At 37.2% G+C, this 27,386-nt stretch overlaps 1 protein-coding gene across 3 annotated transcripts; it reads right to left on the reverse strand.

Moving 5' to 3' along the window:
- Positions 1-26,327, reverse strand: TCEA1 (transcription elongation factor A1). Of its 3 annotated transcripts, none has more exons than XM_039572714.1 (10): positions 26,193-26,299; positions 20,462-20,524; positions 15,947-16,052; positions 8,040-8,127; positions 6,856-7,004; positions 4,962-5,018; positions 3,982-4,136; positions 2,586-2,732; positions 1,590-1,661; positions 1-525 (listed from the first exon to the last, which is right to left on the reverse strand). In XM_039572714.1, the coding sequence occupies exons 1-10, from the start codon at positions 26,259-26,261 to the stop codon at positions 517-519; spliced, it is 915 nt and encodes a 304-aa protein (XP_039428648.1). In that variant the 5' UTR covers positions 26,262-26,299; the 3' UTR covers positions 1-516. The 3 variants fall into 3 exon arrangements, with proteins under 3 accessions (XP_039428648.1, XP_039428649.1, XP_039428647.1); XM_039572715.1 differs by having other exon boundaries at positions 218-525; positions 6,856-7,001; positions 26,193-26,327; XM_039572713.1 differs by lacking the exon at positions 1-525 and having other exon boundaries at positions 1,575-1,661.
- Positions 26,328-27,386: the final 1,059 nt, after the last annotated feature.

The following is a 27,386-nucleotide window of genomic DNA, read 5'->3' on the forward strand; positions in this document are numbered from 1 at the left end:
TTTTAGTTAACAACTGAGTTTAATGTTATGAGGAACTTATATACCTTTTTTGCTTGCAAAGCTAGTGAGCACAGCAGAGAGAAACAAATTTCATTTTCACATCCGAGCAAATGTGGAGAGGCAAAATACACACAGGAGGAGCGTGTATATTTCAGACCACAAAAAGCACAGTACATTATTCACATAGTTAGAAAAAACCAAGACAATTACCCAAATGTTTAACTGGTAAAAGTTTAATGTCAACTTACTTATAAAAATGAAAAAATATTTTAGAATTCACCATACAATTGAGCAACCTGGCCCTACTGACTACCAGCTATAGGAAGGCATTTAAGGAAATGATGGTTGTGTCAAAACAAAGGCTAACTTGAGGCATGTATGCTGCTTTGAAATAAAAAGAAAAGAAAAACCAAAAAACCCTCCCATTTGCAGGAAGCTAGATGCTTAGCCTAGTTTTTAAAGCTAATTACAAAATCCTCTTTCATACTGGTCCAGATGTCTTGACAATTTCTTCTTTTAACAGAACTGTCAAAAGAAAAGAATTTTTTATGAGATCTTCATACAGCTTAGTTCTAAATCTTTGCAAGAAGATACAGAAATATAACACCACACTTAGGATATGGAAATTACTAGTTAAAGCATTTGCTTATATTGTAACCATTCCTTCAGGCATCTGTATATAGACACTTCCGTAACTGCCACCTTACAGAAAGTTTTAAGGACAAACAGACTTTTCCAGGTACTACAAACAATTCCATCAAACAATTTCTAAGCTTTATACATTATCTAGATATCTCGGAGCACATATTTGAACAATATTCAGCAATAAGCTATGTAAACCAAGATGCATAAAATATTTTTTTTATGTGGCACTCTTAATGTATACTGTGGCATGGCCCTGCAGAGCTGCAGCATTCTTAACACAGAAAAATAATAGAATGAGGTTATCATGCTTCCTGCTGCATGCAATCACATCTTAAACTGTAAATTTTGCAAGCCTTCGTTTCAGTGTTTCTCCGTTTTACTGAACTACCAGTGTTTCTCAGAAGCTTTATACATTCCTATTTCCCGAACTTAAAAAAAAGATTCAATCAAGTTATCGCTGCCCTACACTTATCCTGGCACTGGAATACAGCAGCAGTCATCTATCTTTTTTATTGCTTCTTCTTTTCAGAATAGCAAAAACCAGAAAAAACAGTAACAGAAGGGCTAAAAAAGGCCCGCTACACTCACCAAAGAAGAGATTAAAACCAGTTAAAAGAACTTTGGGTGAAGAAAGAGAAAACACTGTGACTAGCTTGTCACCACTTCATATGGTAAAGCAGTATTGTAACTAAATGTCGCAAGGACTAAGTCCTACTTCTCTCCCCCTTTGTCACCAACCTATTTGAGAGATCTCACACCTTCAGTCAAAAATACATTTCTAATTTAAAGCAATTTTGCCATCTCAACATGTAATACCATTAATGGGTTAAGAAATAACTAAAAGTCAACAGAAAGTGATTTGTCACATTTACTGCAAACCAAAATTAACCACAGAGCCTGGCTGCCTGCTATCAAATGTGCGGAGCAGTCTAACACAGTCTTACCTTCCATCTGTTTCCACATTCATTACAGACAACAAACGTTGTCATGGGTTCATCAGCACTGCGGGTTTGAACCTTTGGCAAAGGCAAGAGCCAGAGTGGAAAAGGAAAATTAGTATCTTCAACTTTTGTTAGTGTGTGTTCAATGTAACTGTTTCAACCAAAGTTTAACATTAAGGAAACAAATTCACATAAAACTACAAGTTAACTTTATGTATCAACTGAAACTGGGCTTTTTGCCTTGCTATAAAGCCATTATAAACTTAGGTTTTGAGAGATTTAGTAGCACTAAAATACCAATTTCTGCATGGAGCTGTGCACATATTCCTAGGAACAGATTCTGCACTAAAACTACAATGTTCAGTACAGCTTCACATACCTTTACTGATTCAAAGGCTTAAAAGTCTCATGACTGAAAAACAGCTTGCTATTTAAAGCATCTGATAAACAATAGAAAATATAAATGCAGCTGATCCTATGATGAAAATTACCTTCCCTGAAGCACTGTTAAGCAAATTAAAGCCCCCTTTCTGCAGTTGTAGGAATGACTATAGATCAGGGTCTAGAGTTAGTCAAATGGTACATTCAATATATTTAAAAATGTGCATGTGTATATACATATGTATTATTTTCTGCTATTTAGTCCCTCTGTAGAACAAAGTTTACACACATTAAAACCATTATCTCTCCTCCACATAAAACCTTTATGAATAAGATGTATTAAGAAGAATTAGCAAAAATTCAGCATTGCAAAGAAACTGAAGTTTCAGTCTGTACTGATACTCAGCTTGGATCTACATAAAGTTTTTGGCAAATAAATACAACAAACTTGCTTTACATAAGCACAACTAAGTAGATCCAGCTATCTTCACATTTTGAAATTTGTCAGCATTTTGTTAAAAGTTCCTTTTGCAATTTCAATTTTTTTTCTCTGACAAGCTTTATATATAGGACTTAAGCTTCGGAAAAGGAAAACAAGGAGTCTGAATAACCACGCACCTGGGTGTATGTACAGTTCTTCTTTTTGCACTTGCCACATGTAAACAGATCAGTTTGGGTACCTCCTGTTTTAGCCATCTGGTGCTCTCTGATAGCTTCTTTGGTCAGATTTTTGCGCATTTCTTTCAGCTCATCACTTGCCATTTCCTACAAAGGACAAAGAGCAGACAGAGCTTACTAGAGAGTTTTAGCTTTAAAACAAGTTAACACTGTGTGAGCCAATACAATTTTTTATTTAGAATCCATGAACAACAACTCTGTTGAAGGGCAATGTAATTCTACACATTTTTAATTTTACAAGACTTAAGCTGGGATATTTCACAGCACAGAAGCTACAAAAAGTTTAAAATGTTCTCTTTTTTAACACAGGGAAAAACAAGTTACAACGTCAAACATCTAGCAACATTTCTATGCAAATGCACTTCTGAAGTTCAGAAATGTAAGAGAGACAAGGTAGAGGACTTAAAAGTCCTCCAGAGAGGCAAAAAAGATCCTCTCCCTAGGTTAGATCCTAGGATAATTGTTTCATTGACCCACATAGGATTTATCATAGGAAAAGATTTGCATTATTTTGACAACTTCCATATTTGTACCGATAAATACAGTACAGCAATAATTTACCATGTGTAACCAGAAATCATACACACTTAGTTTCTATAAAGAGTTCAGAATCACCCATTTTCTTTTTCATTTAACATAGTTTTAGTGCACAAGATCTCCACAATGTCTAGCAATCAAGTGTACACAGCAAAACCAATTTGTTACCTTTTTTTCAGTACAGTTTTATTCGACACCCCATGTAGATGTGGAATGCCAATCTTGTATCAATGCTGTTTCACTTCAGAAGTAATCTTAACACTAAGGGGGTTTTAGTCATTAACATTTTAATCCAAAACTTTAATCAAACAAAGAATGGGCACTGGACAGGACAAAATATATGCTTGTGCATATGTATATAAATATGTAGAACAAAGAAAATCAAAATACATACTGAAGGTACAATTTACTTTTTTTTACACATTCTTTCACCAGCCTCTATTTAAAAAAACAACCAACCAAAAAAACCCACCACAGCTTTCTTTTGCAATAAAGTTAGCCATGATTTTCATTAGTTGACCATAGCTTTAATTTCCTTCAGTCTCCAAGACACTCCTTTAATACCTCATCTGAGGGGAAAGAATCCAACACACAGAAGCAGAACTACAAAACTGAAACGATGTTTAACTACGCTTTAATTTTTCTCTCCCATAAAATCTAATTTTTCATTTGACTTTACAAAAAAGGCACAGTCTTTTGGAAGTATGGGCAGCTTACATAAATTACTTTTATAGCTAATAAATACAGGCCAGGATGTAAGTCCAATAAGGAAAGAGTTCAAAACCTGTGCTTTACTTACCTCTGCTGTCATTTTGGCAAACTTGTCAGGAGGAATGTTTCCACATAATACGTTTTTCCTTAGGTTAGGGTTCTTTGCATCCTTGAGATTCGCTATCCTACTTCGTACCCTATTTTTGTATTTCATATCAGTGTTTTTTAATTCTTGAAAAATAGGTGCTTTGTATTAAGGAACAAAACATGGATAAGTAAAATAGAGTAACACATTAACAAGTAAAACAGAGCACTAGAAAAGATTCATTTTGGGGGGCAATTTCTAAACCAATGTACTTCACTGTCCATCAAGTCCTCCCCCCACCCCAACCAACAGCTCCTGTTCAACACAGCAGAATTCACAACCTTCTGAATCCTAATCACAGCTTAGTACATGGTCAGTGAAATATGAATTTTTGGGTAGTAGGATCTCAACTGAAATTAATTCATTTCTGAGAATTAATTCATTTCTGAACCAAATATTCAAACAATGACAGCTCACTAACACAATTTTTTTGTTAAAAAAAAGAAGCCCAAACCTCTGTTCCAGAACCATTCAAACACTGCTACCAGAACTACCCTTTTGAAAACTGTGAATTCACTTAGAAATAAACTTGTAGAAAATTAAATAAAGACATTAGAAAATTATTAAGAAGCCTGTTAACTGTTAACAAGAAAGGATTTTTAAATAGCATAGAAGAGCCCAGAATTTTATGTAAGAATGCTTCAGTAAGATATAATATTGCTGCTGCAAGGAAAACATATTGAGCCGAAAAGAACCCACACGCACTCACCTACACGCATTCCTACATATTTTAAGGCAAATCATTTAGGTTGGGCTGTTTTTTTAAACACTAAATTTATACTGATACTGATGTATCGAACACAGTTTACCATTTTTGTTTTACATGAAATATAAAAACACTCAATAGTTAATTCATTTGAAAATTATCTGCGTTTTTTAAAAACACTCCTGGGTAGAGCACACAGATATACAACAAAGGATATCTTCTTCAATCTGGGAACCCAGCTCTTCTTCATCAGCACCAATAGCAATGTAATCATCTGATGAAAACAAATAATAAAATACTAGCACCTGGCACTCTGTGTTCTATATCCCTGAGATCCCTATAGTTTCAGAACTCTGAAACTCAGAAAATTATAAAACACCTGCAGTGAGTTTTCTTTTTGTATAGGTAATTCTAATTTACTGCATGCTTATCCTTTCAAAATTTATTACTTGGAAGAACAAAAATAAGTGAAAGGAAGCAGAACAGAAGTTCAAAAGAGTTAAAAACCTTTAAAAACCAAAAAAGTTCTGACACCTAGTTGTAAACACACGTAGAAATAAAAAACCATTACTACAGAAAGCTTTGAATATTCCAATAGGTTTGGCATCTCTCCCATCTCCACAGCCTGCGCATAGAACAGACTATTATGAAAAGGAAACATTTTATATTGTGTTTAATCAATTGTTTTAGTCCACACAATACAAGAATAAGCAAATAAATATTCTGCATGCAGGGAAAAGAAAGATTTAATTAGAAACATAGTAATTAAGTAACAAACTGTCTTACTAGATTTTTTAAATGCAAAACAGAGATGTGTCACGAAACACGTAAATTAGAAGAAACAGACCACAGCAGTCTTGAAGACAATGCAACACTTGAACTAAAATGTCTCAAGATAACTGTTTACTGTTTCTGACCAAAATGCTGCCTCACAAAGACATCTGCCTTTCCAAGACTGCTTAAGAACAAATTACATACAGTGCTTGCCTCCTCATTTCAACACGGGTGTACTTCAGTGAGTAATCCAAACATCATTCCTCCTTCAATCTCATACCAAAGGCCATAAAACAAGAAAATAACCTTATTTTTTTAACTCACGGGTCATCAGTTTACATGTGCTATAGAAAGCAACATAGCAAAAAAGGTTCTTGGAAAACTAGCTAAAATTAAGACTACATAGAATTATGAATACTAAGATGCTGTATGTGACTGTCTGGTCTCAAAAGAAGTCTGTGAACTACATATCCAGATGATCACAAATTCATGGTCTTCAGTCAGCTTTGCTTATTGTCTATACCTGAATTTATATGAATTAAAAGAAAGAATAAAAGAATGAAGGGAGTAAACACAGATGATTCCGAAGTCTACTGACACTGGGCCAAGTTACACTAAGCTAAGAACAGAGAAACAGGAGCTGGGTCACAATTTTGATAGAAGAGAAGGACACACCAGAAAAAAATCAGGCAATTCTGCAAAGTGCAGCTTTCAGTTTGCTCCTTATCTAGCATATCATTCAATTTGTCATTTTAAAGACACCCAAGTGTGCATGAGAGAGAAAAAGAAAAAAACCCGCAACAGTCAAGGAATTTACAGATACCCAAAAGGCACGAAGTTAAGAGCAATGCAAGACTCTCTTATTGCAAGTATCTTGATGAAACATCAAGAATAAATCACAACAGTAAGGCAGCTTCAAAATCCGAAGGTCTCCAGGACCTCCGGTGTAAGAAAGGCAGTCTTGTATATAGTCACACCCCCTCAGTCAAAAAGACTGAGACAAAAAAAAAATAGCAGCCTCTACAAAAATATTTAAATGAAGCTTTAAAGAGGCAATAGCCTTCCTGAAAAGAAGATCCCCGGTTGGCAAGCTATCAGATGAACTGAGCCACAAAATGTCCTGAATCATCAGCAACGAAGATGCATTTTGAAACATTCCCATGCTGTCAAGGCTACTCATTACTGGCACCTTGGGTGAACTGGTTTATGGGTCTACACACGCAAATGGACACAAACAGGGTTTATTCTACCCTACGGGGCAGGAGAAAATGTAGAGTGGAAAAGACAGAAAGAAGAAGGAAATATTTAAACTTGAAAATATAGTCTACAAAGCTCACCTCCTGTTCTGAGAGCTGCAGAGAGCATTTCTCTACATTTCACTCGTACAGAGTCTGAAGTGCTTGGAGCCCGGGGAAAGGAAGGGATGAAAGAATTTGAAGGAGCACTACCCTCCTCCTTCCTGCTGCTGGAATTGCTACTTGAACTGCTAAAAAAAGGCAAAATGAAAACCAATATTAATGTTTTTTCCCCCTTCTTCAAAGAACTTTCTTTGTTTCTGGGCAAAATACAGGTCTTTTGCTATATCCATTTGATGGTATTCCAAAATAAGAACACAGGCCACCTTTTTAAAGCTATTTATAGCTTTAGAGTCAATACAATTTTAAAGTGTCTTTAGACTATTCACCAGGGTATTCCACACAATAGAGACACAGCAGGTATTTCATTCCATTATGTGGCACATAAGCCTTAATTCTCAGTTCTTTACATTGACATGAAATCTTTTTTTTCCTCCCACGGAACTTTACTTTAAAAAACAGTGACGATACATCACACCAACATTCACTCTGCAGCAAATGCCTTGCATTCAATCTGCTTACTGTATTGAAAGGGTGCCATGGGCACAAAAAACCCCCCATAATTTACCTAGTTTTGCAAACTGTAAACCAAGTTTTCAGCTTCCATCAGGACATATAGTTAGAGGTTAAATTTCAATTTTAAAATGGCTGCTGAAAAGAGATCCCTAAACTCAGACATGTATAGAAGAAGTGGGCTTGCAAATACTCTTTTGTAAATGTTCTTCAGCTCCTGCAGTGACATTAATGTAGACTTCTTTTTCTGGTAACATATTTTGTGTTTACAAAAAAGAGTGCAGAATGTTTATTAAACATAAAAGCTAACACACTAAAGAAGCATATGCAATTACCACAAAGCAGAGACTGAAAGTTGTTTTACAGTTCTCAAAGCTGGGTGCTAGTACTGAGAGAGGACAGAGTATTTGACAGACCCAACGGATGGAATAAACAATAAACTTGTCTGGCCATATCTTGACCTATGTCTTTCTTTTTTTTCTATGTCAACAATAGCATGGTTTACTTCCCTAATAACACACTCTTTCTTGTACAACTCTGTCTTTCAGAAAAGAACATGGAAGCTGTCTCTAATGTGACAAATTTGGACCAAATAGTTTAAAGTTAATTTATACTGACTGAGGTTATTTGCACAGCCATTAATAATTAAGCACCTTTCTTCTCTGGCTTCAGGGCTGTTTTGTGAGGAAGATGCAGGCTCCTTTTTCTTTTCTTCAGAATCTTTATCAGTTGAAGGTCCATCTGGAAATACAAAACATGAGAAACTCTCTTCTACCCAGAAATAGTAACTGATTTAAAGCAGTGGTAAAATACCATGATTTCTCCTGAACCAGTTGGAAATGCTATCAGCTCCCACTCTCTGCTTTGACCTTCTCTTGCAGTACAACATTCCACTTCCCAACACCCTCCCAACACAGGAAATGGAAAACATGACAACATTTCAGATCCTTCAAGTCAAGTCCAGCATCTGCTTAAACTGGCAGTGAAGACATGACAGAAACACAGACTTTTACGATTTATTTTTTCGAACACTCCTGCATTAGGTAGGCAGTAACTCCTTAGGTATTGCATCAGGTCTCTGGAGTTTGTCTTCCATGCTTTATATATGTAAGTTCCTACTACATACATCCATTCTTATTAATTATATTGTGAAAATACCATGGTAGGCAAAATAGAAAGTCATTTTCATATTTTTGAAGGAGTTTTCCAGACACACAGACAGTATTTTCTGTGATAGCTCTTAAATTATTTGTCTCAGTGTCTAAATATATTTGAATCTGCCATTCAACATACAGGTTATGTTTCACAATGATTTTATAAAGAATAAAGACAAAAGTCTTTATGGAAAAGAGCAATCACAACATTTAACTCTAGCATAGCAAGAATGGATACACCCTTCTATTGTAAAGAGGATTTCAGAGTGGCTAAATTGAGTGCCTGCTTTGATTTGCTCTCTAGAAAGGCTGGCTTTCTACTGCCTACAGAGAAAGCCTTGTGAGACTGGCATCACTGATTGACAGATTTTGTGAATTCCTATTTCCAAGTCCTTATAAAGCTGCTATTAAACTTCTAAATTTGTAGACACTGTATTATCAGAATAAGCATATATTACAAACTTTAAAATTAATCAAAAACAGAACAAGAAAAGGAGGGAAATCCGTTAAGGCTCAGTCTTGCCAACAAAGATGTCCTGAACTAAGCGTGTAAATCCCTGTTGAAATATCTAAAAGTATCCTTAATTCCAGAGGAAGCCCATCTCTGTGCTTCTCAGAGGAACTTGGTGGTATGTAACAGACAAATTCAGGTTTCTTCAAACTCGAGCTTTTTAATTTTATTTTTACAGAGTAGAAAATAACTGTACTGGCTTTCTCTTTATAGGAACAATAAACTGAACATGATTTTGATACTTTCCTTAACCTGTGAGTTAAGGAATTTATCCAATCAAATATCACTTTATTAAAAAATCTTAGCAGGGACACCAGTACTGGATCAGACTAAGCACCCATCTACTATTCTGTCTCCAGCTGTATCTATAAAGAGATGCACACAAAATAGTATAGGAACCAGAAAAGCACAAAAAGATAATTCTCCAGATTACTCCCCCAGCCTTCAAGGGCTCACTTATTGTTGCAATGTTGTATTAAATCCTTGAAAAATTTCTTCATTTAAGGTAAAAAAGATAATTAAACACAGATGATGCATTTAGGCTGATTGTCTTCAATAAGCTGAAGATGTTATTCAAAAATATTCCTAACAAAGATAGCAATTTAACAACTTTTGATTATAAAAAGTAATTTCACTAAGAAAGCAAACAAGCCTATAAACTGAATGGATCACACAAGTTCTTTGCTATGACAACTGAAGTGCACTAAGAGAAAGAAAACAACTCCCATTTTTAACATGCATACTCACTCTCTCTATGGCAACAACTGATTACATGATATAATCTTTAAAGATGTTCTAAATATGCATGCAATCTCTTTTACCTTCCCAGTGTTTTAAGTACATGATCATTTTTGTCAGAGGCTTTAAGACAAACCAGTAGATCAAACAGGTATCTTGGGGTACAGCTCAAGTCCTGCAAAGCAGGAGCTCTGCTTCAGCCCATTTACCTACACATTTTTCTGGCACACGTTTTCAAATTCAGGTCTGACCTATGTATCTCCTGCTTATTTTGCACCATACACACCACAGTGGTTATAGCTGGCACCCAGTTTTCTTTTATCAAACACTTCCATTCAGCCCAGCACCACTTCTCCAAGGGCAGGCACCTGAGAACACCTGCCAATACCCCAGTGGATTCTTTCCCTTACGGAGGACAGGGCATACACAAGGCACAGAGGTAAAAGCACAGCTCCTCCTATAGCTGCAGACCAGTCTCAAGGATGTCTCAAACCAAGGTCAGACTTGAGCAGCTGAGACTGGACATCTTCAGCAAGTATGTCTTCAAAACTATAGTTTCTTTAATCACTTAAGAGTTTATAGATGTTTTTGCTTAATCTAGTTTCAGAAAGCTGAAAATAAAGTTAATAGTATCCTGAGTGTTTAAGTTGCTTTTATGGATCATAAATTGGAAAGCACTAGAAGAGGTGCTTTCCATCTTTAGACTCAAACATTAATAAAGATAACTTGTTATATTGAAATACGGTATTGACAAAAGAACAGAGTGCAATTAACAGCCTATCCTCCGGGGAAAGAAAAATTATCCTTGACAAATTAAAAGTCCCTACTAATTACCTTATTTTACATTCAATGGCCAGACTCTAATAGAAAGGAAGAATGACATCTAATGGGAACTATGAACGACCACAGAAATTCTAACAAAATAAGGTGCAAAAAAAATGGCCCTTCTGTGAAATGTCTTTAAAAATTCCAATGTGATTCACCTCAGGAAGTCTACAGAACATTATAAATATTTATATAATATAAATTACAAGTTGTGCAGTTCCTTTTTCAACTCCATACAGCTATTCAAACTTACCGATTTTTTCTTCAGAAACAAATGGAAATTGTCACCAGTTTTAGGATTGAAAACTGTAACTTCACAGTTTTAGCTACTGCATCTTCAGGAGACCATAAAATAAAATCTCAAAGTTTTGGTTTTTTAATAAGAGAAGCTAATTCATATTAAGACTTCTTCTTTAAAATACAAAGAATATGCTAGTAACAAGAATAGACTATTAGCCATTGGAGTAAGACATTCAAAGTTTAACAACTGCACTGCAGTTTCTACCTGGAACTTGCAATTAATTTGAAAGATACTTGAAGCTTCTCCAGTGAAAACTCTCCATGGTCAAACATGATATAACAGTATCTAACTGTATCTAACTTTGTTATCTAATCAAAAATTTTAATGTATACAGCCAGGTAACATAACTAATCTGAATGTTAGAAGCCATTAACAGCTTTCTCCTAGATTTTTCTAACTAGGTTACAAGACAACACTAGACATTGCTTGTAGCAACAACTTGCTAGTAACGAGAAAAAAATTAGAAGATATAAAGATGTAATGTTATTAATTTATAAATCTAATTTTAAATTAAGAAAATTTTAAAGTAAATTTTTTTTCAGAAACGGTAATGAGAGGTGACTAGTTATTACCTGGAATCATATGAAAATTTAATTTAGCAGGATATCATGTGTTACCTACTCATGAATCACCACCAGAACCTGGAAAGTTTTCTGAGTATTCAGCTTAAAAAAGTTAAAAGAAAGAGATAAGACAACAGGTATCAAATGACATAGTTACTAATTTAACAACAACCTTAATATTTAATAATTATTTAGGCTCCATTTTCCTGACTTTGACCAAATAATCTTGAGATGCACAAGCAACTACACTTGTCAGCAATTCCTCTACAAGATGTAGTAAGGCATGAAGGTAAGATCAGTAAAGTTTCCTTCCAGTAGCAGCACTGGGAGGAGGAATATCTAAAAATCCCTAAATAAACAACAGAATTATGAACTGTTTACTATTTTTAAAGGTTTTTTTTATCATCAGTGACAAAAGACCATGACACAAGGACTTATTCACTATATATGTTTTTCTCTTACATGGTATAATTTATCATGTGTTATCTCTCCACTGATTAGCTTAACAAATTATAGACCTACTAACAGTACATGAACAGTTCCAAATATACACTTGACAGGAGGTGATTTCCACAGCTCATATTTGATATGAAAATGAAACTACTGAAATTGGTTTTGCACTTGATTCTGCTTGACGTCTTATCAAGACATGTACTTTTCTTATCAATAGTAAATAATATTTTTGAACGCTATTAGACTCTAATTTAAGAACTTGTTTTGCCAGGAACACTTTTTTTTCCTGAGCAAAGCCAGTAGGTTTTGAGATATCCTTGAACAACTTCACCTTGTGACAGCATTAACATACCTGTAAGATAGTCCTAGACTGACTGTACCTGCTTGCTCCAGGAGAATAAAACCCAGATTCAAAATAATGAAGAATTTTGTGAGCAAAGTAATCTGAGTAAAATACTTCTGTGATGCCTGACTGGTGTTATTAACGCTTAAACATTCTTTTAAAATAAAATTACTCAGGCATGCCCTTCTTTGAAATAGGAATTTCAAAATGTTTGTGGCCTCACTTTTAGTTTTCAATACTAGCAACAGATTATCACTTAATGTTAAGAACACTGTGTTGTGATTCTGCATTTTTAGTTCAGTATATAAAGTTACTGGAGGAAAGTTTACTTAGAGGTCTGGACATTCTTTTTCGCTGTATACTCTTCAGTTCTGCAAGTAATTATTTGTTATGAGGGTTATATTCCTTAAGGAATTTTTGTTACTTTTCTAATGTAAGAAACACTCCTGACAACCTAAATGAGTATGCATAGATTCATTATCTGCACAGCATACTCTGTATATTCAGCTACTTGGCAAAACAATTATTTGTAAATTCCATGTTATAACTGAACAGCATTTTACTCTGAGAGCTGAATTTAGCTCGTTGTGCAAATTGTGACCATCTCTGCTGTGTGCTTTAACTTTCAGAAAGTATCTGAAGGGGCCTTGCACTGTGGCTCACCCAGTGAGTCACTTCAGACAATGTTCACAAGCCCCTCTGCTGCACAGCTTCCAACCCCTCCAAAAAAACATTGGTAACCTGGCAAGACTCAAGTCAAGCCACAAAGATCTGGTGCTTCACAACTCACTTTGATTTGTTCTCATGTTTCCCATGCATTCCTAAAAACTAAACTTTGATAGCATTGAACTGAAACATTACATGCAGCCTGAACAGTCAACAATTCTTGCCTAAATCAAAATGTCATTTATAAAAATAACTCACAAAGACTTCAGAGCTCTGAGTACAATGCTTGGTACGATTAACAGCTGTCCGCTTCTGCTGCCATCTTTGCTCCATACCACTTTACATGCACTATAAACAGCATAATCGAAACTGATTTCTCAAGCAGCTCAACATACGGTATTTCGTATTCTTCCGAGAAAGTCAAAACTAATGACAAAACAGAATAAGAGTACTTTGTAAGATTCCCACCCATACTTATACCCTATCTTTCACAGCTATGAAACTTTACATTCTAATGAATTTCTGAGCAGTGATAAAAGAGGCAAAACATTTGCCTTACTATGCTTTATTATCAGATCTACATTGCAACCAATGAAAATGTAACTACCTAAGTTTTGAATGTAAGCAGTACTATATTTTCAGGAATAATTTGATTTTATGTAGTAAGTGCATTACTACAACTATACTAGAGCTGGCACAATAATGCACACACAATAATATCTGTCCTGTAACAAAAATTAGCACATGAATGAAGGTCGCATACCCACTGCCTCAAGAAGAATTCAGTTCTGATAAATGCCAAATATTTCTTATTTGGTTTCCAGCTCCTCACATGTTTGACTTTACCTCATGCAAGAAACCTTAGGTAGAGTCTCCCAGCTGTGTTAAAACAATCTGAAACTAGCAAGCTACAAAAGGGGAAGGTCCACTTGCCCCAGCTGTTTGTTACTGCTACAATCCCTGTGCAGGAAACAGTAACCACAAACAGGCTGGACCAAAAAATGATAGTTGAAATTTAAGCCAGAAGAAATGAACAAAACAATTACTTTCCAACTGGCCAGTTCCCAGCTTTGGTCTTCTAGATAGCCACTCCAGCACTAGTTGTAACACAGGAGGGAGCAAAGGGCTGGAGGGAAGTCAGGACTGCTCCTTTCAGCAGCAGCCTACACCCAGATTGACCTGCCATGCCCATCAGGAACCACATTCTTACCCAGACTTCTACAGCATGAAAACCCTCCAGGAGGAGGGACACTCCCCATGTTTTACAATGCTGGAACACTTAAACACCAGTAAGCTTTAAGTAACAACATATTAAGACAATTTTGACTGACTTAAGGTACTCAAGTGCTAAAAAAATGAGGTAATTATTTTTAGTATCTCAACAAACAAATGGCAAATCCTTTGGTCAAAGCACAGCAATAATCAGGCAGATCTCCCACTCCCCAAAGAGAGCAGCATCTGAGCACACTCCCAAACGCTGAGAATTCTGTTGGAAATGAGAGTATCTTCTCTACTATGTTGTCTAAGCTAAGTTGCAGTATTAAAAATTTGAACTTCCAAGAAATAAAAAATTAACTCTCACCAAATATTGAGAGGGTTTTGTTTTTAGAACTTAGACTAATAACTTCTAATAACTTGAGAGCTAAATCACTCAATCCAGCAGCTACTTTTGGAAGTCTTTAGAGTAACTGATGCTAATATGCAAGTCAATTTCTCCACTTACATATCTTACCACATTTATGTCCTGATATAATAAAGTTGGACTTCTGCATTTAAGTTAAAAAATAAAAAGTGTATTATTTTTACTATTTACCACTTAATTCTGATCAGATCCTACATTAATATCCTTTATATGCATTTACTTTTATTGTAAAGGTCATTATGAATTTAAAGGTATTTTATCAGCATGTTCAGCGTTATCTAATTTTAGCTAAACTTAATAAATTTACTGAAACTAGTATTACTAGTAGGTAGGTTAAAAGTCTTTAAGGAAACTTTAAAAAGTTTGCTGTAGGGGCTGTTGCTTCTTACTAGAACATCAAAGTTTAAAGTTCTTAAAATGCACAAACTGTCCATTTCTACAGACAGAGTATTTTCTGTATCATTTACAAGACAGTAATAAAGTATCTGATAAAATACTTCACAACTGATAAAAATGAGGCTGAATTTAAATGGTAGGGGACTCTAACACTCTCCTGGTATTTAGCACATTTTTCCAGACAGAATGGTAAATATTTAAATCATAATGTAAACTGTTTTCTATTTTAAATTTTAAGCTTCAGAACCTTAGTTTACCTAAACTTACATACAAAGAAACAAAATAGAGTGCACCACAGTATATGAACAAATGTATCTGGACACAGTTTGAGACGTAAGCGTTTTCAGATAATATTAAGTATTACCAAATACCCCTGAATAAAACCCTAACAGAAAGGTTTTGTTAAGTGTATTAATTGCTTTAAGGGAAAGTAAACAAAAAGTATTAAGACACTAATTAGTAAGCTGTTTAAAATTATGAAGGTTTTAGAAAGTGCAGCTCTGTTTCTCACTACCTGTAAGTGCTAACAGATTTTAACATAATTTTTGTTGGTTTTTTCTCTTCACAAATCACTTCATAACCAAACTTCAAAGCCTCCACCCTCTCACATGAGATTTTGCAGCAGTTCTTCAGAGTACTTGTTATATTTGACAAAGAAAATAGTCAAGAAGAGGCTTGTTAGTGCTTGGTGCTACAGTACAGTCACTCCAGCTCAACTGCATGCAGTGAGACTTCAGAAATGAATCACATCAGAGCAGCTGATTTCCTACTGCCTGCCAGCCCCAATAAAATACTCTCACAGTAATGGCCAAGTGACAGCCAAAGAGTAAAACCAATTACATCAGTGTAGAAAGTTTCAACATTCACACAAGAGCACAAATATGTCCAAAGCAAGGCATGTCAAGGATGTGCATCAAGGCTACACAGAATTAAAACATGCAAGAGCAGGGACGTTTCTGTTGCCATACCTAACAGCTTCTTCCAAGACTTGATAAGAGATTTTGCTAAAGATGTAACCTCTTCATCTGTGCTTTGCTTGCGTATTGCATTCACTGACATTCCAATTCTGGTAGACTGCAAAAGAAATAGAAATATACATTAACACAAGTGACACAAAGACAATTTAACAAATGAACACATATAAATTTGTACTTTGACGTAAGTTTTTACAGCGTCTTTTTTTCTTTTCTGGTGGGTTTGTTTTCTTTTCTCTTGAGATTATCAGAACAAAATACTGCAAGCCTTTATAAAAATTATTTTAACAACATGGACATTTTAGAAAGAAATACAACAGTATTACCATTTGTCTTCATCACAATGGTTTGGGAATGGGTGGGCAGTGATGGTGGGCACAAGGGGTAAAGACTGTATTTATACTTCGGCACTATACGATGCTCACTATCTTCTTCACTGACATCATACTCTTAGAATTCCCATTTAGTGGCTGTGGAAAAAGCTTTAATACCAGCTGGGAGCAGGCATGTTTTAGGTATCTAAAAACTTTGGCGATACTGAGATTCTTTAGAATCCTTAGCACAGAGAGTTCTGACTTCAGATAGAAGCAGAACTCTCTGTGTTTAAGATTTTTAAAAATGAGCTATCCTATCTCTGAAAAGGCCAAGGCGGTGACAAGCTTTAAGCCTTTGCCCCTACTGCCACCTACAGAGTGAATATGGGAGTAAGTTACAATCCACACCTTTCAAGACTCAGAAGATGGGGATATAAATTTAGCTCAACAGTAACGTTTTCAAAGATTTATGGCTAATGTGTTCATGCAACAAAGAGAATATTTCCACCCTTTTAGCTTCACAAGAGGAGAAAAGCATTTAACAGTATAAATAAGGATTTTATTATCATTTTGTATTTTGACTGATGACTGAATTCTTTGTTCTTAGGATGCTTAGTTTTGCTGCATTACCATTTACAGGACTCACTAAATATAAACTATTCTACTTACTTTTGCTACAGATCATCATAAATTTCCTTCTTCTTTAAAGGAAAATTTAAATCTTTGTGGCTTGCTAAAAATGGGTATGATTTGTTCCTGTTAATTACTTCTTACAACCCAAACAACACTTTCTGAGGCACCATGGATGTGTTAAATACTGGAAACATTCTGAAATAATCCGTAGCTATTTTAGCCAAGGAAACACATCAAATAACCTCAGGCCTGAGCATCAGCTCTAAACACATATTTTGGATTAAAGAAAACAGATGGTTACTCACCTGTTACTAAAGTGTTCCAAGATGGACTCTGTTCACTCAGATTAATGGTACTGGCCAATTCTCCTGATATTTTGAACACTTAAATCTCAAAATTATGTTCAGACAATAAAGAATAACATGTCCTTGAAAATCCATAAAATACCACATCTGGATGAGAAGAATGTATCTACCAAAAAACCCAACCCTCCATTAATACCTGGGCATAACAACAGCCTATGCTCATCAGCAAAGGGAAAACGCACAAACTCACGGACTTATTTAGCTAAGTAAAATCCAAAAACTCAAGGAAAACACGAAACTAGTTGGAAAAATTTATTTTTCTAATCACACAAGAAAGACAGCTTATGGGAACTGTCTGAACTGCCAGCTTTCTTAAAGCAGTACCTAAAAACAACTCATTTGTTTGCTTTTATAGAGCACTGGATCAGGTCTACCTGAAGAGAGGAAGTAGTGATCCACTAATTTATCTGCCTGCTAACTGACACAGACAATCACAAAAGATCAGTGTTATATTCTCAAAATGACTATGTTTTAATGACAAACCAGCTGGCAGTATTTGAAATTTCCTCAGTCTTCCTGCCTGGGGAGCTGTTCTTCTGATTGCTGTTTTTAAGTGAAAAATTCCAGTACTTTCATTCTTCCCCTTGTTAAATTCTAGAGCATTTTTCACCTGCTTTCAGAGTAAAGACAGTCAAAGACAGTGTAAGACAGCTGTTTTCATCCCTGAAGCATTGAAGCTTTGGCCAGCAGCCCTCAGTAGGTGTGAGCAGCAGCGAGCATAAGTAACCTATGACTGACCACAAAGCAGAGCATATGGTGGCAGCAAGTCTTCTCTAAACCAGAACAAATGCAAAATGTAAGGAACATAGCTGGAGAGGAAGAGCACCCACTGAAGCAAGCAGAGGTGCTACCAACTTTAAACTGTGTGTGAGGATAGAGAACTGGTGAACACTCAGACCAAAGCAGAGCCAAACCAACCACGGAAGAATAACCACCTCTGGGTTCCCAGGTCTCCACAGCTTGCCAGTGAACTGCCCTGAAATCATTAACAAGGGCTGCACATCACAGCCTAGTTCTGCACATGTGTGTGTAATTTCCTGTAAAACCTGTTTGTTAAAATAAAGCCTGACTCACTCACTGTTTGGCTGTGCACTAACCACAATTAGCACGAGGGACACGATGCCTTTAATGCTGTGAAGCTGCTAAACAGATTTACAAGTCAGACCACGGGATAAATCATGTGTGAGGAAGCCTACTGGCTCCCTGCCTAGCTGAGCACGGATCAACTTACTTACATAAAACTCATTAGATCTAACACAGTGGTATTACTGCCTGTAACCACTTCAGCTTTCTGTGAAAAAAAATGTGCCAAGAAAGGCACAAGACACCAGCACGAGTCCAGACTATGATATTCACCTTCCTCTTCCACATACCTGTAAAACTAGTCAGAGGACCTTGTCATTTCAGGCTGAAGTAGCAGTGATGTTACAAGAAAAATCATCGCTTCTCTTATTACACAGGAATAAGAGAGCTAGCAAAGCTTTTCTCAATGTAGCAAGCTTTCGAAACTTCTTAAAAAAGGGTATGGAAGTATGCTGTTCACTTGTGTCCTGCATTTCATCAATTCAAACACATTTGTCAGAATTCTTGATCTAGGTCAAGGAAGATAGTGCTTCCACTTCCTCATGACCATTACCTTTCTTGACATTGGCACACTAATGATCCACTGCCAGACCAATGCGTATGATTACTTCACATTTCAACACTTGCTCAGAGTCCTCCATTGCTTAAGCAAATTTGGGATGCCAACAAAGAAAGTTTATGTCAGACTTTATAGATTTATCAAACTCTCAAGAAAAAAAAAAGTAAAATTGAGTCCAAGTATGTTGCTAAATGCAATCTTATGCAGTGGAACTGTTTTGAATACAGCAATGCATATTTATTAAAAACTTCCTAATTAAGGTACAGTCAATGCCCTATGAAAGAATATCCCAAAGTACTTGAATTTCCAGAGCACTTGCAGAGAGAGTCTTAATTCCAAAGGTAAAAGAACATTATTACACTTAGTGCAAAATGTAATTTGCATTAAGACCTGCACAAAGAAACTCCACAGAATCAGGTTAACGGAGGGGTTTTCTGGGTTTTGTTCTTGTTTTGTGGGGGATATTTTTTCTGTGGGGTTTTGAGTTTGTTTTCTTTTAAAAGAAGAAGGTCATACATAGAGGACAGAGTTGTATCAGCATTCATGCATGAAAGTGACACCTTAAAATTTCTATTTTCTGTCAGAAATAGGATTAGTAATAACTTATTAAGTACATTCTGCAAATATATAGGATGCATGAATCAAGAATGTCATTGCTTCTGACACTTTTAAGATTTGAACTTTATAGGTAATTCTTTATCTGTGACCATTAATGCCCCTTAGAAAAGTTACTTTTCAGTCTTCTCCAATTTAAGTGGCTAAATCAGGTCTCAGATTTAACTCTGCCATTTGAAAATTTTCATGGATAGGGAATATCTGGTTACTTTGGAACAAGAGTGGCTCACTGATCAATTACATGACAAGCTCTGAAACTTGACATGTAAGGAAAATTGATCAAGTTTAATTTTTGAAAGAATTTACAAATAATATAGGAAATATTGTTAGAGATGCAAATCTAAGCAACATTAGTGTGAGTATCCATGCAACTGGGAAAGACTGTACCACTCCATCACTCCAGCCCAGGAGAGTAAAAGTGGAGTATAATTATCTTAAGAAATACCCTACTCAGTGTGGGGGGAGAGGACATGCAGAGTGTGTGTCAAATACAACTTGCCTAAAAGGTATCAACTATATTTCTCCTCACTTACAATGCAAAACCAGAACTAACTTCATTAAAAAAAATGGCATCAGCTGTAGTCAGGTGCATTTTCCTTCAGGAGGAAGGAAACACACATTTGTGTTAGAGTAAAAATGTAAGATTCTATGTACAGTAAATTTGTAAGCAGCTCTTCTCCTCTGTCCATGACAAAATTCACTACTCTCAATCAGAAAGATAAGCTTTAAGAGTTTGCAACTGGAAGAAAATACTTAAGTGCCCTAAATCAGGCACTCACTTCAAGTGAGACTAGACTGCCATATAACAAAAACAATGCTTCCAAGGACTTTCAACCTAGAAATCTACTTTAATAGTGCAACCTTCTTTCACATCTGCTGGCTCCACCTTCATCATTATGGAGCTAACATTTGCAACATAACAACAGTAAGAAAATCATACCTGTAACAACTCAAGGGTCATGGGAATATTCTTAAGCTCCTTCAACAAATCAAGAGCTCCAGCCTAAAAGAAAGAAAGAAAATAAAAAAGTCAACTTAGTAGCAATCAGGAATTTCAAATATAATATCAACAACATAATCTTATCTGCCTTCAGTGTCACACACTGGGTTCAAACCATCAGTTCTCAATTTACCCACAGAACTAGATCAAGGAATGTTCCACTTCACAATCTCTAAGCATTTACAGGCCTTAACTTGGAAATCAAAGTATTCACTCAAAGACTAGGGAAGTTTTACCCCATGTAACTCAAATGACAGTCAAAGTGTTCTGTCAAATACTACTTAACCAACACATATCTTCAAGGGTACTTCACTTAACAGCATCAGAAACAATCCAGACAACAGCAACAATTTTCAGTTCAGACCAAGCACAACAGTTTTAGGACAAGAACTTGGAGCTGAGAAGCTCTGCAGAGTCATTGCATCAATGATGCACACATATATATAAAACATACATAGACATCATTCTTAACTGTATTTGTGGTGATGTGGTAAAGCCACACATCATGGGTTTTTCTTTTTCCCCTGCTAGGACTGTTAGGAAAGGTACTAACTAATTCTGTGTTAGCAGCTTTCTAGATAGATGAGTCAAGTTCAGAGACTGTACTATTAGGCATTAACAAAGTCTATACCCAGCTACTCTAACAACTCATTCCTTAGCAATGTAGGCCTTACTTAAAAGTTTTCATACATGTGAGCTGTGTAATTCTCTTTAACCTCTCCAACCTTGATGATTTACCAACTCTACTTCAGCAAAGCTCTGCACCAGCCACTTCTGACTGTGCACGTGGGCTGTAAGACTACATAAATCCCCAAAAGGCTGAGATGATCTGGCCGTTATCCAAGTGCACATGGTGCTGAACCTGGAAGCTATGAACAGAAGGGAGGCAACAACTGCCTGTGCATCCAAGAGGCCATTCTATTCAGGCTCAGTTCATTACCTTCCCGCCTTTTTATTTTCTTTTTTTTTTTTTTTTTAAATTCATGAGGTTTGGAAATAAATCCCACAAAATTTCCATCTTGCAGATCTGTGGAATTTGATTCCTTTTTCTTTCCTTACCTCTCAACTCATCCTATTTTATTTTGCATTTTGCTTGCTTTTCAAATTCTCCCTAATTAACTTCTAATATGACACCTGTTGCAAGGAAACTTCAAATACTCTGCGACATCTGCAGTCTTACAATTTAACCACTAAAGATAAAATAACCACCAGGAGGTTGAGAAAAATGAAAGTGGAACTTTGGAGTCACATCCAAAAACCCTCAGCTCTGGACACCTTCAAATGTTTGCTACAACCTTTGTTTTTCAAACACTTCTGACTCAAAGAAGCCTCCAAACCCAAACATTTCACCAAATCCCACCTTACACAAATTCAATTAATATATAAAGCTAAAGTTTTACTATTTTGCCATGATAGCAAAAGCCTCATTTAACTTTTATTCATGATATATAAAACTTCTCCAGTCTTAACCACACAATTTTAGCAGGAATGATGCAAGACTGAGAAATGTCACAATGTTTTCAGGTGCTAAATTGAGTTGGCATACTAAACCATATTTTTCTCTCAACAGCCATAAATGTGGTTTCTTCTGTGCAAACACAGATCCAAATAAAGCAAGTTAATTATCTTCACTGCTACAAAACAAAATCAAATTCAAGAAAATTTTCTTAGCCAAAACAAAACTAATGACAGAAGCCAATGTGCCATTTTTAAAAATATAATCTGATAAGACTTACCTCCACACCAATTAAGTTACTAGCAAACTGTACACAGCATGTAATTTCAAAATAAACACAGCTTACTGTAGTCTGCAAATTCAACACAAAAATAATACTGTAATGCAAAGTAGCACTCCCTTCATCTCATCTTAGAAATACAGTCTAGTCAAAATTCCTTTGCCTGTTATATCCCTTCTCAACCGTACATGTGAAAACAAATTTATTATTCCAGAAGTAAATGTTTTCCAATACTAGTAACTTGATACATAGGTTAACGGACCATGCAACAATTAAAAAAAAACATAACAGAAAGAAAAAAAAATTTTAAAAACAACCAAAAAACCCCCCCACAAACAAAACAAAACCCAAAATAAACAAAACAAAGAAACAAACAAAAACAAAAAAAAAAAAAAAAAACAACCAAACCTAACCAAAAAACAACAGGTTAACAGATGTTATCTAGATTTTGTGCTGGTTTCTGTACAAATTACCAAAATTTATAATGCACTAATCCTTTCTAAGCCTTCATACTTCTCTAATCAATTATAGTGTGTACCTAGAATTAGATGCTTTAAAATTAAATTTAAATTGGTTTTAAACTCATACCAACTAAACAGTTTTTCATAACCACTTTTCTTAGCATAAAGTCAAATGCTCTCTGTATCTCAAAATCAGTGTGGAAGTTGCACAGTACAACCTGTAATTACTTTTATTCTTAATGGAAGACTTCTGTGCTCAAAAAACACCCCCAACCATTAAGACTACTGTTATAAATCTTTTAAAGGCATTTCTATAATTTTATACAAAATGAAAGGCAATGCCCCATTCTCCTAGGCTGGTTGGCTTCCAATTTACCTTGTCACTTAAATTAGCAGAAGTCAGCTTCATACAGATTCAGTAGATTACTCCTCTCAGCTTCTTTCTGTTGGTCAGATCACAACACCACAGAATGGTATTCTACAGTCGTATTTTAAAGCTGTGCTTCAGGCAGTAGAAAATGGGAGTACATTTTTGAAGACAGCAGAGCTATCCAGATATAATTCTGTTCTACTTAAAGGACTATAGATTTAATAACACAGATAATTTTATTTTCTTCTCTAAACTTACTCAGGCATTCTTGATTTTTTTAATCCATGGGTGCAGCCTTAGTTTTCATACCTACTCATTACAGCAGCTTAATGAAAGTAAGGTGTGCTTACTACAAAAGCTCAAATGAAGGCACTACAGGTTTTAATCCACTCACAGTTCTGAAGGAGAAGTAATACCTATTTTAGTTTGAAGCAACAGCAGAAATATGTCTCCCACAGTGCATGAAATACTAAATCATATTATTTCCTCCTTCAAAACAGAAGAACCGCATATATCATTTCACTAAAATAGTTACAAAATTTGCACAGCTACAATTAAATCCTTAGTCAAAGCAAATCACCAAGAGACTGACTCAGAAAGAGTGTCTGCATGGCCTGCCCTTTCAACTCATCAAAAGAAACACCACAGAGTACTTTGCCACAAGCCAGAGTCGCCTTTTGTATGAGAGATGAAACATTTCTTGTCATTTGACTCTCGACAGCTTCAGAGTGAGCAAGTATCAAAGCTTTTTTTTCCTTTATTATTGATGCGTTTCATCAAATCATTCTCATTCAAAGACACAGACCAAGTACCTGTTCTTGATGAGTAAAAATGGAGAAAGGAACACAAGAGGTTGTCAAGAGCATCATTATTCAGTGGGTACTTGTGTAAGAATGCATTTCTAATTCTTCTTCATCTTTGTGAGACAATAAAGTACCTCTTCATAGAGACTGCCTTAATAATTTTGCTAAAGTTAGCATTTTAACTGCAGAGCAGACTTGGGTAGGAAATCACTTTGTGCAATTAAAGAAATATCTTGTAAACAACAAAGACTAGTAAGAAAAACACAGAGACATCTCCTGGTTTAAATACCATTGTACCTCCTCTCCTTTGATACAGGTAAGAGTTTTTATCATGCTACACACATGTGCCTTGGACAAACTGTCAGACTTCCACTCTTGGCCACAGTGGCAGCTCATTGAGAAGACATCAAACCAACAACAGAGCCACTTGTGTGTAGTAAGGAGCTGGAGTGAAGGAGCTCTGTTTCAACACAGTGCAAAAGCCCAACTGCCTCTGATGGTCCCATGCTCTCACTCCTCGGATGGAGGTGAAAATGAAGGTCCAGCACTGGCTCCAGCCAGGCACAGCCTGGCCCAGCTGTGCCTGCTGTGCTCAGCCACCAGACCTATGCTGACCCCAAAGAAGTCACTGCTCCCCAGAGCTCTGAAAGTTAATTAGGTTACACACGCTAGAGTGTGAATACATGTTCTCACCTGCTGTTAGGAATTTTATCCAAACTTCTAAGCCTCTCAGATCACAGAGAAATACCCTGTGGTCACCTGCAGCACCCCTGATATTGCCACTCCCCAGGATCAACATTCTCATATTATCTGAGAGCTGTCATTCTTTTTAAAACTGAGCTGGCTGCCCTTTGTCATTCCCATGACCATAATATTTAAGCATTTCAATCAGTAAGTTTTCACCCTTTCAACACCTTGTAGGAAAGAGCCTACTTCAGTTTTAGAGAAAGTGAGAAACCAAATGCTTTTGTGCTTAAAAGCACAGAGAATAGAAATAAAAACAAAGACAAAAAATATGGAATTAAGGAATGCTGATCATAAAACTCTTTCCTCCAGATGAGGTTCCTGCTGCCACAAGTATCATTCGAGAGTTCAAACCTCAAGAACTGAAGCATGGCTTGTGCGTACTTGCAATGAATTTGTTTGTATTCTGAACTAAACAAATTTCATTGGTTTAATAAAATCAGTATTTCTAGAAATATGTAAATATTATTAATAATGCTCTTTATACTGCCCAGTGATAAGCAATAACAAAAATACTTTATCTATAAAGTGGAATTCCATAGTGCTGAGTTCTGAACTATCACTGTTAATGTACCATCATAACATATAGAAAAAGACCCTTAACTTTATGTATATAATAGTACCTTGCAGGAAGAACAATCACAAATGCAAGCACAAATTTCCAGAGAATAGCAATGTGCCCACCTGATAAAGAAGTACTAAACAGAGTTCACAATTTACTTGCATGCTGTTTTATGCATAACCATGATCAGTTATCTGGCTGTTGCTCTACATTCTGATTTTACTTACTTTGATGTGTTTGTAGGCATCGTATAAACACCATATGTTATCTGAGCTCTGTATGAAGGGCATACACGACAAGAACACTTGAGCTAAGCTAACTGAATCCTACCTAACTGAGACACAATTTATTCTCCAGATTAATAAACACAATTAAAAATGTTGCAGGTAAAGAAAAAAAAAAAAAAAGAAGGAAAAAAGGCTCACATTCCCCATCTGTTCGTGAAGTTTACCCACTCAACTCTGGCCCTGCCGCAGCTGGGTTTGGGCTCTTCACTCATATCTTAGTTTTTACATCCCACCTAAAACTCTAGCTTTCAGGCCTAGAAGCGACAACGCCCCATGCACAGGGGACCATCTCCGCAGGCACTCTCCTCGGGGGCAGGCTTTCCCCCACAGCCCCGAGCAAGGCCAACGCCGCGGTTCCAGCGAGCAGGAAGCGGAGCGCGCAGCTGCTCCCAGCCAGGGCCGGTGTACGGGCGGGAACCTCCTCTCGGCCGAATGCTCTAGAGCGGGGGCGGCGGGGCCGCTCCGCCGGGGAGCAGACCCGGCTGCCGGCCCCCCTGCTCTGGCGGCGGGGCAGGGGGAGGCGCCGCAGCCCCGCGGGGCGGCGAGGGAAGCGCCGAGGCCGTCGGGCAGAGCGGAGAAACGCGGCGGCGGGAAGGGACAGGCCCCGCGCCCGCTGGAAGGAGGGAGCGCAGGGCCGGCCGGGGCCACGCCGGGGCCCGCGGCACCGCCGCCGATCCGCCTCCCGCCCCGTCCCGTCCCGGCGCTCACCGCGTTCTTCTTCTGCACCATCTTGTCCATCTTCTTGGCGATGCGGATGATCTCGTCCTCCGTGGCCATGGCGGCGGCGGCCCGGGCGGCGCCAGGCAGCGCGCGTCGAGCGCCGGCCGCGGGAGCCAGGCAGCGCTGCCGCACGCCGAGAGCAGGGGCGGGGCTGCGGCCGTTCTGGCAGCGCGCTCCCCCCGAAAAAGCCCCAAACCCAGCAAAAGTACAGTCAGGTGTATGACTTCTGACAACCTTCGCTGGGCACTGCACCAAGTCTGAGCGAGTGCAAGAAGCGTATGGACAACGCTCGTCAGTCCCATGGTGTGATTCTTGGGGTGCTCGGTGCGGGGCCAGGAGTTGGACTCCATGATCCTTGTGGATCCCTTCTAAGTCAGATCTTCTGCGATTCTGTGAACCTCCTACCCTCTCCCTCTCTCAGCAGTGCTGCTAACGCTGCCCCTGTTTGTACCGCGCTAACACAGCGCGAACTACGTCGCCCGGAATCCCCTTCCTTCGACCGAGCTTTTCTTCGGCTGGCAGGAGGCTCAGAACATGAAAATAATGAACTTGATTTTTATTAGCGTCAAAGGGATGGGGAAAAGCCCCTCTCCCCTCTAACAGAAAAGGTTTATATATATATATAAACGTTTCGAGGTTTCGGGGGTTTTTTTTGTTTTTTTTTTTTAAGAAGCCTAAGGGTTACTTTTATATTAAATGGAATGAGGGTTTCAAATCGCAACTTCAGAGTCAGTTTGGAAGATACAAGTTCCGAGTCAGTACAACAGAGCAGGAGACAAACTTTGGCATTGGCCAAGCATCACACTGCGAGGTGCCACCGTGCTTCTTAGATCTAGTCTAAATCTTGTGTGTTCCAATGGGACATATCACATTTCTAAAGATTGACATTTACACATCATTACTAATGGAATTCTGTTCATCAACTGAGCTAGATGCCACGTTACTGCGAGTTTTAGTCGAGAACAGCATCGTGAAACCATTTTTGCCATAAACAGGAGTGTCTACTTCACAAAAACAGTAGGCACATCTGAAGGTTACAGAAACATTATTCCTTCCTGAGATCCAGGAGGGTGCTTATACTAATAAATGCATTATTAGTAAGCAGTCGAATGCTGTGGATGCCCCAGTTGTGAACTGAGGACTGCAAAATATGTACCTTTTGGAGAATAGGCAAGGCAGGCC

This window comes from Corvus cornix, chromosome 2 (assembly GCF_000738735.6).
Source record: "Corvus cornix cornix isolate S_Up_H32 chromosome 2, ASM73873v5, whole genome shotgun sequence".
Classification (NCBI taxonomy): Eukaryota; Metazoa; Chordata; class Aves; order Passeriformes; family Corvidae; genus Corvus; species Corvus cornix.

Excerpts from the sequence above, each read along its gene's own strand:
- TCEA1 (XM_039572713.1), bottom strand. The coding sequence starts at position 26,261 with ATGGCCACGGAGGACGAGATCATCCGCATCGCCAAGAAGATGGACAAG. Across the intron at positions 16,053-20,461 it reads TGACCCTTGAGTTGTTACAG|TCTACCAGAATTGGAATGTC; the intron begins GTATGATTTTCT and ends TTTCTTTTGCAG. Across the intron at positions 2,733-3,981 it reads TTGCCAAAATGACAGCAGAG|GAAATGGCAAGTGATGAGCT; the intron begins GTAAGTAAAGCA and ends TGTCCTTTGTAG.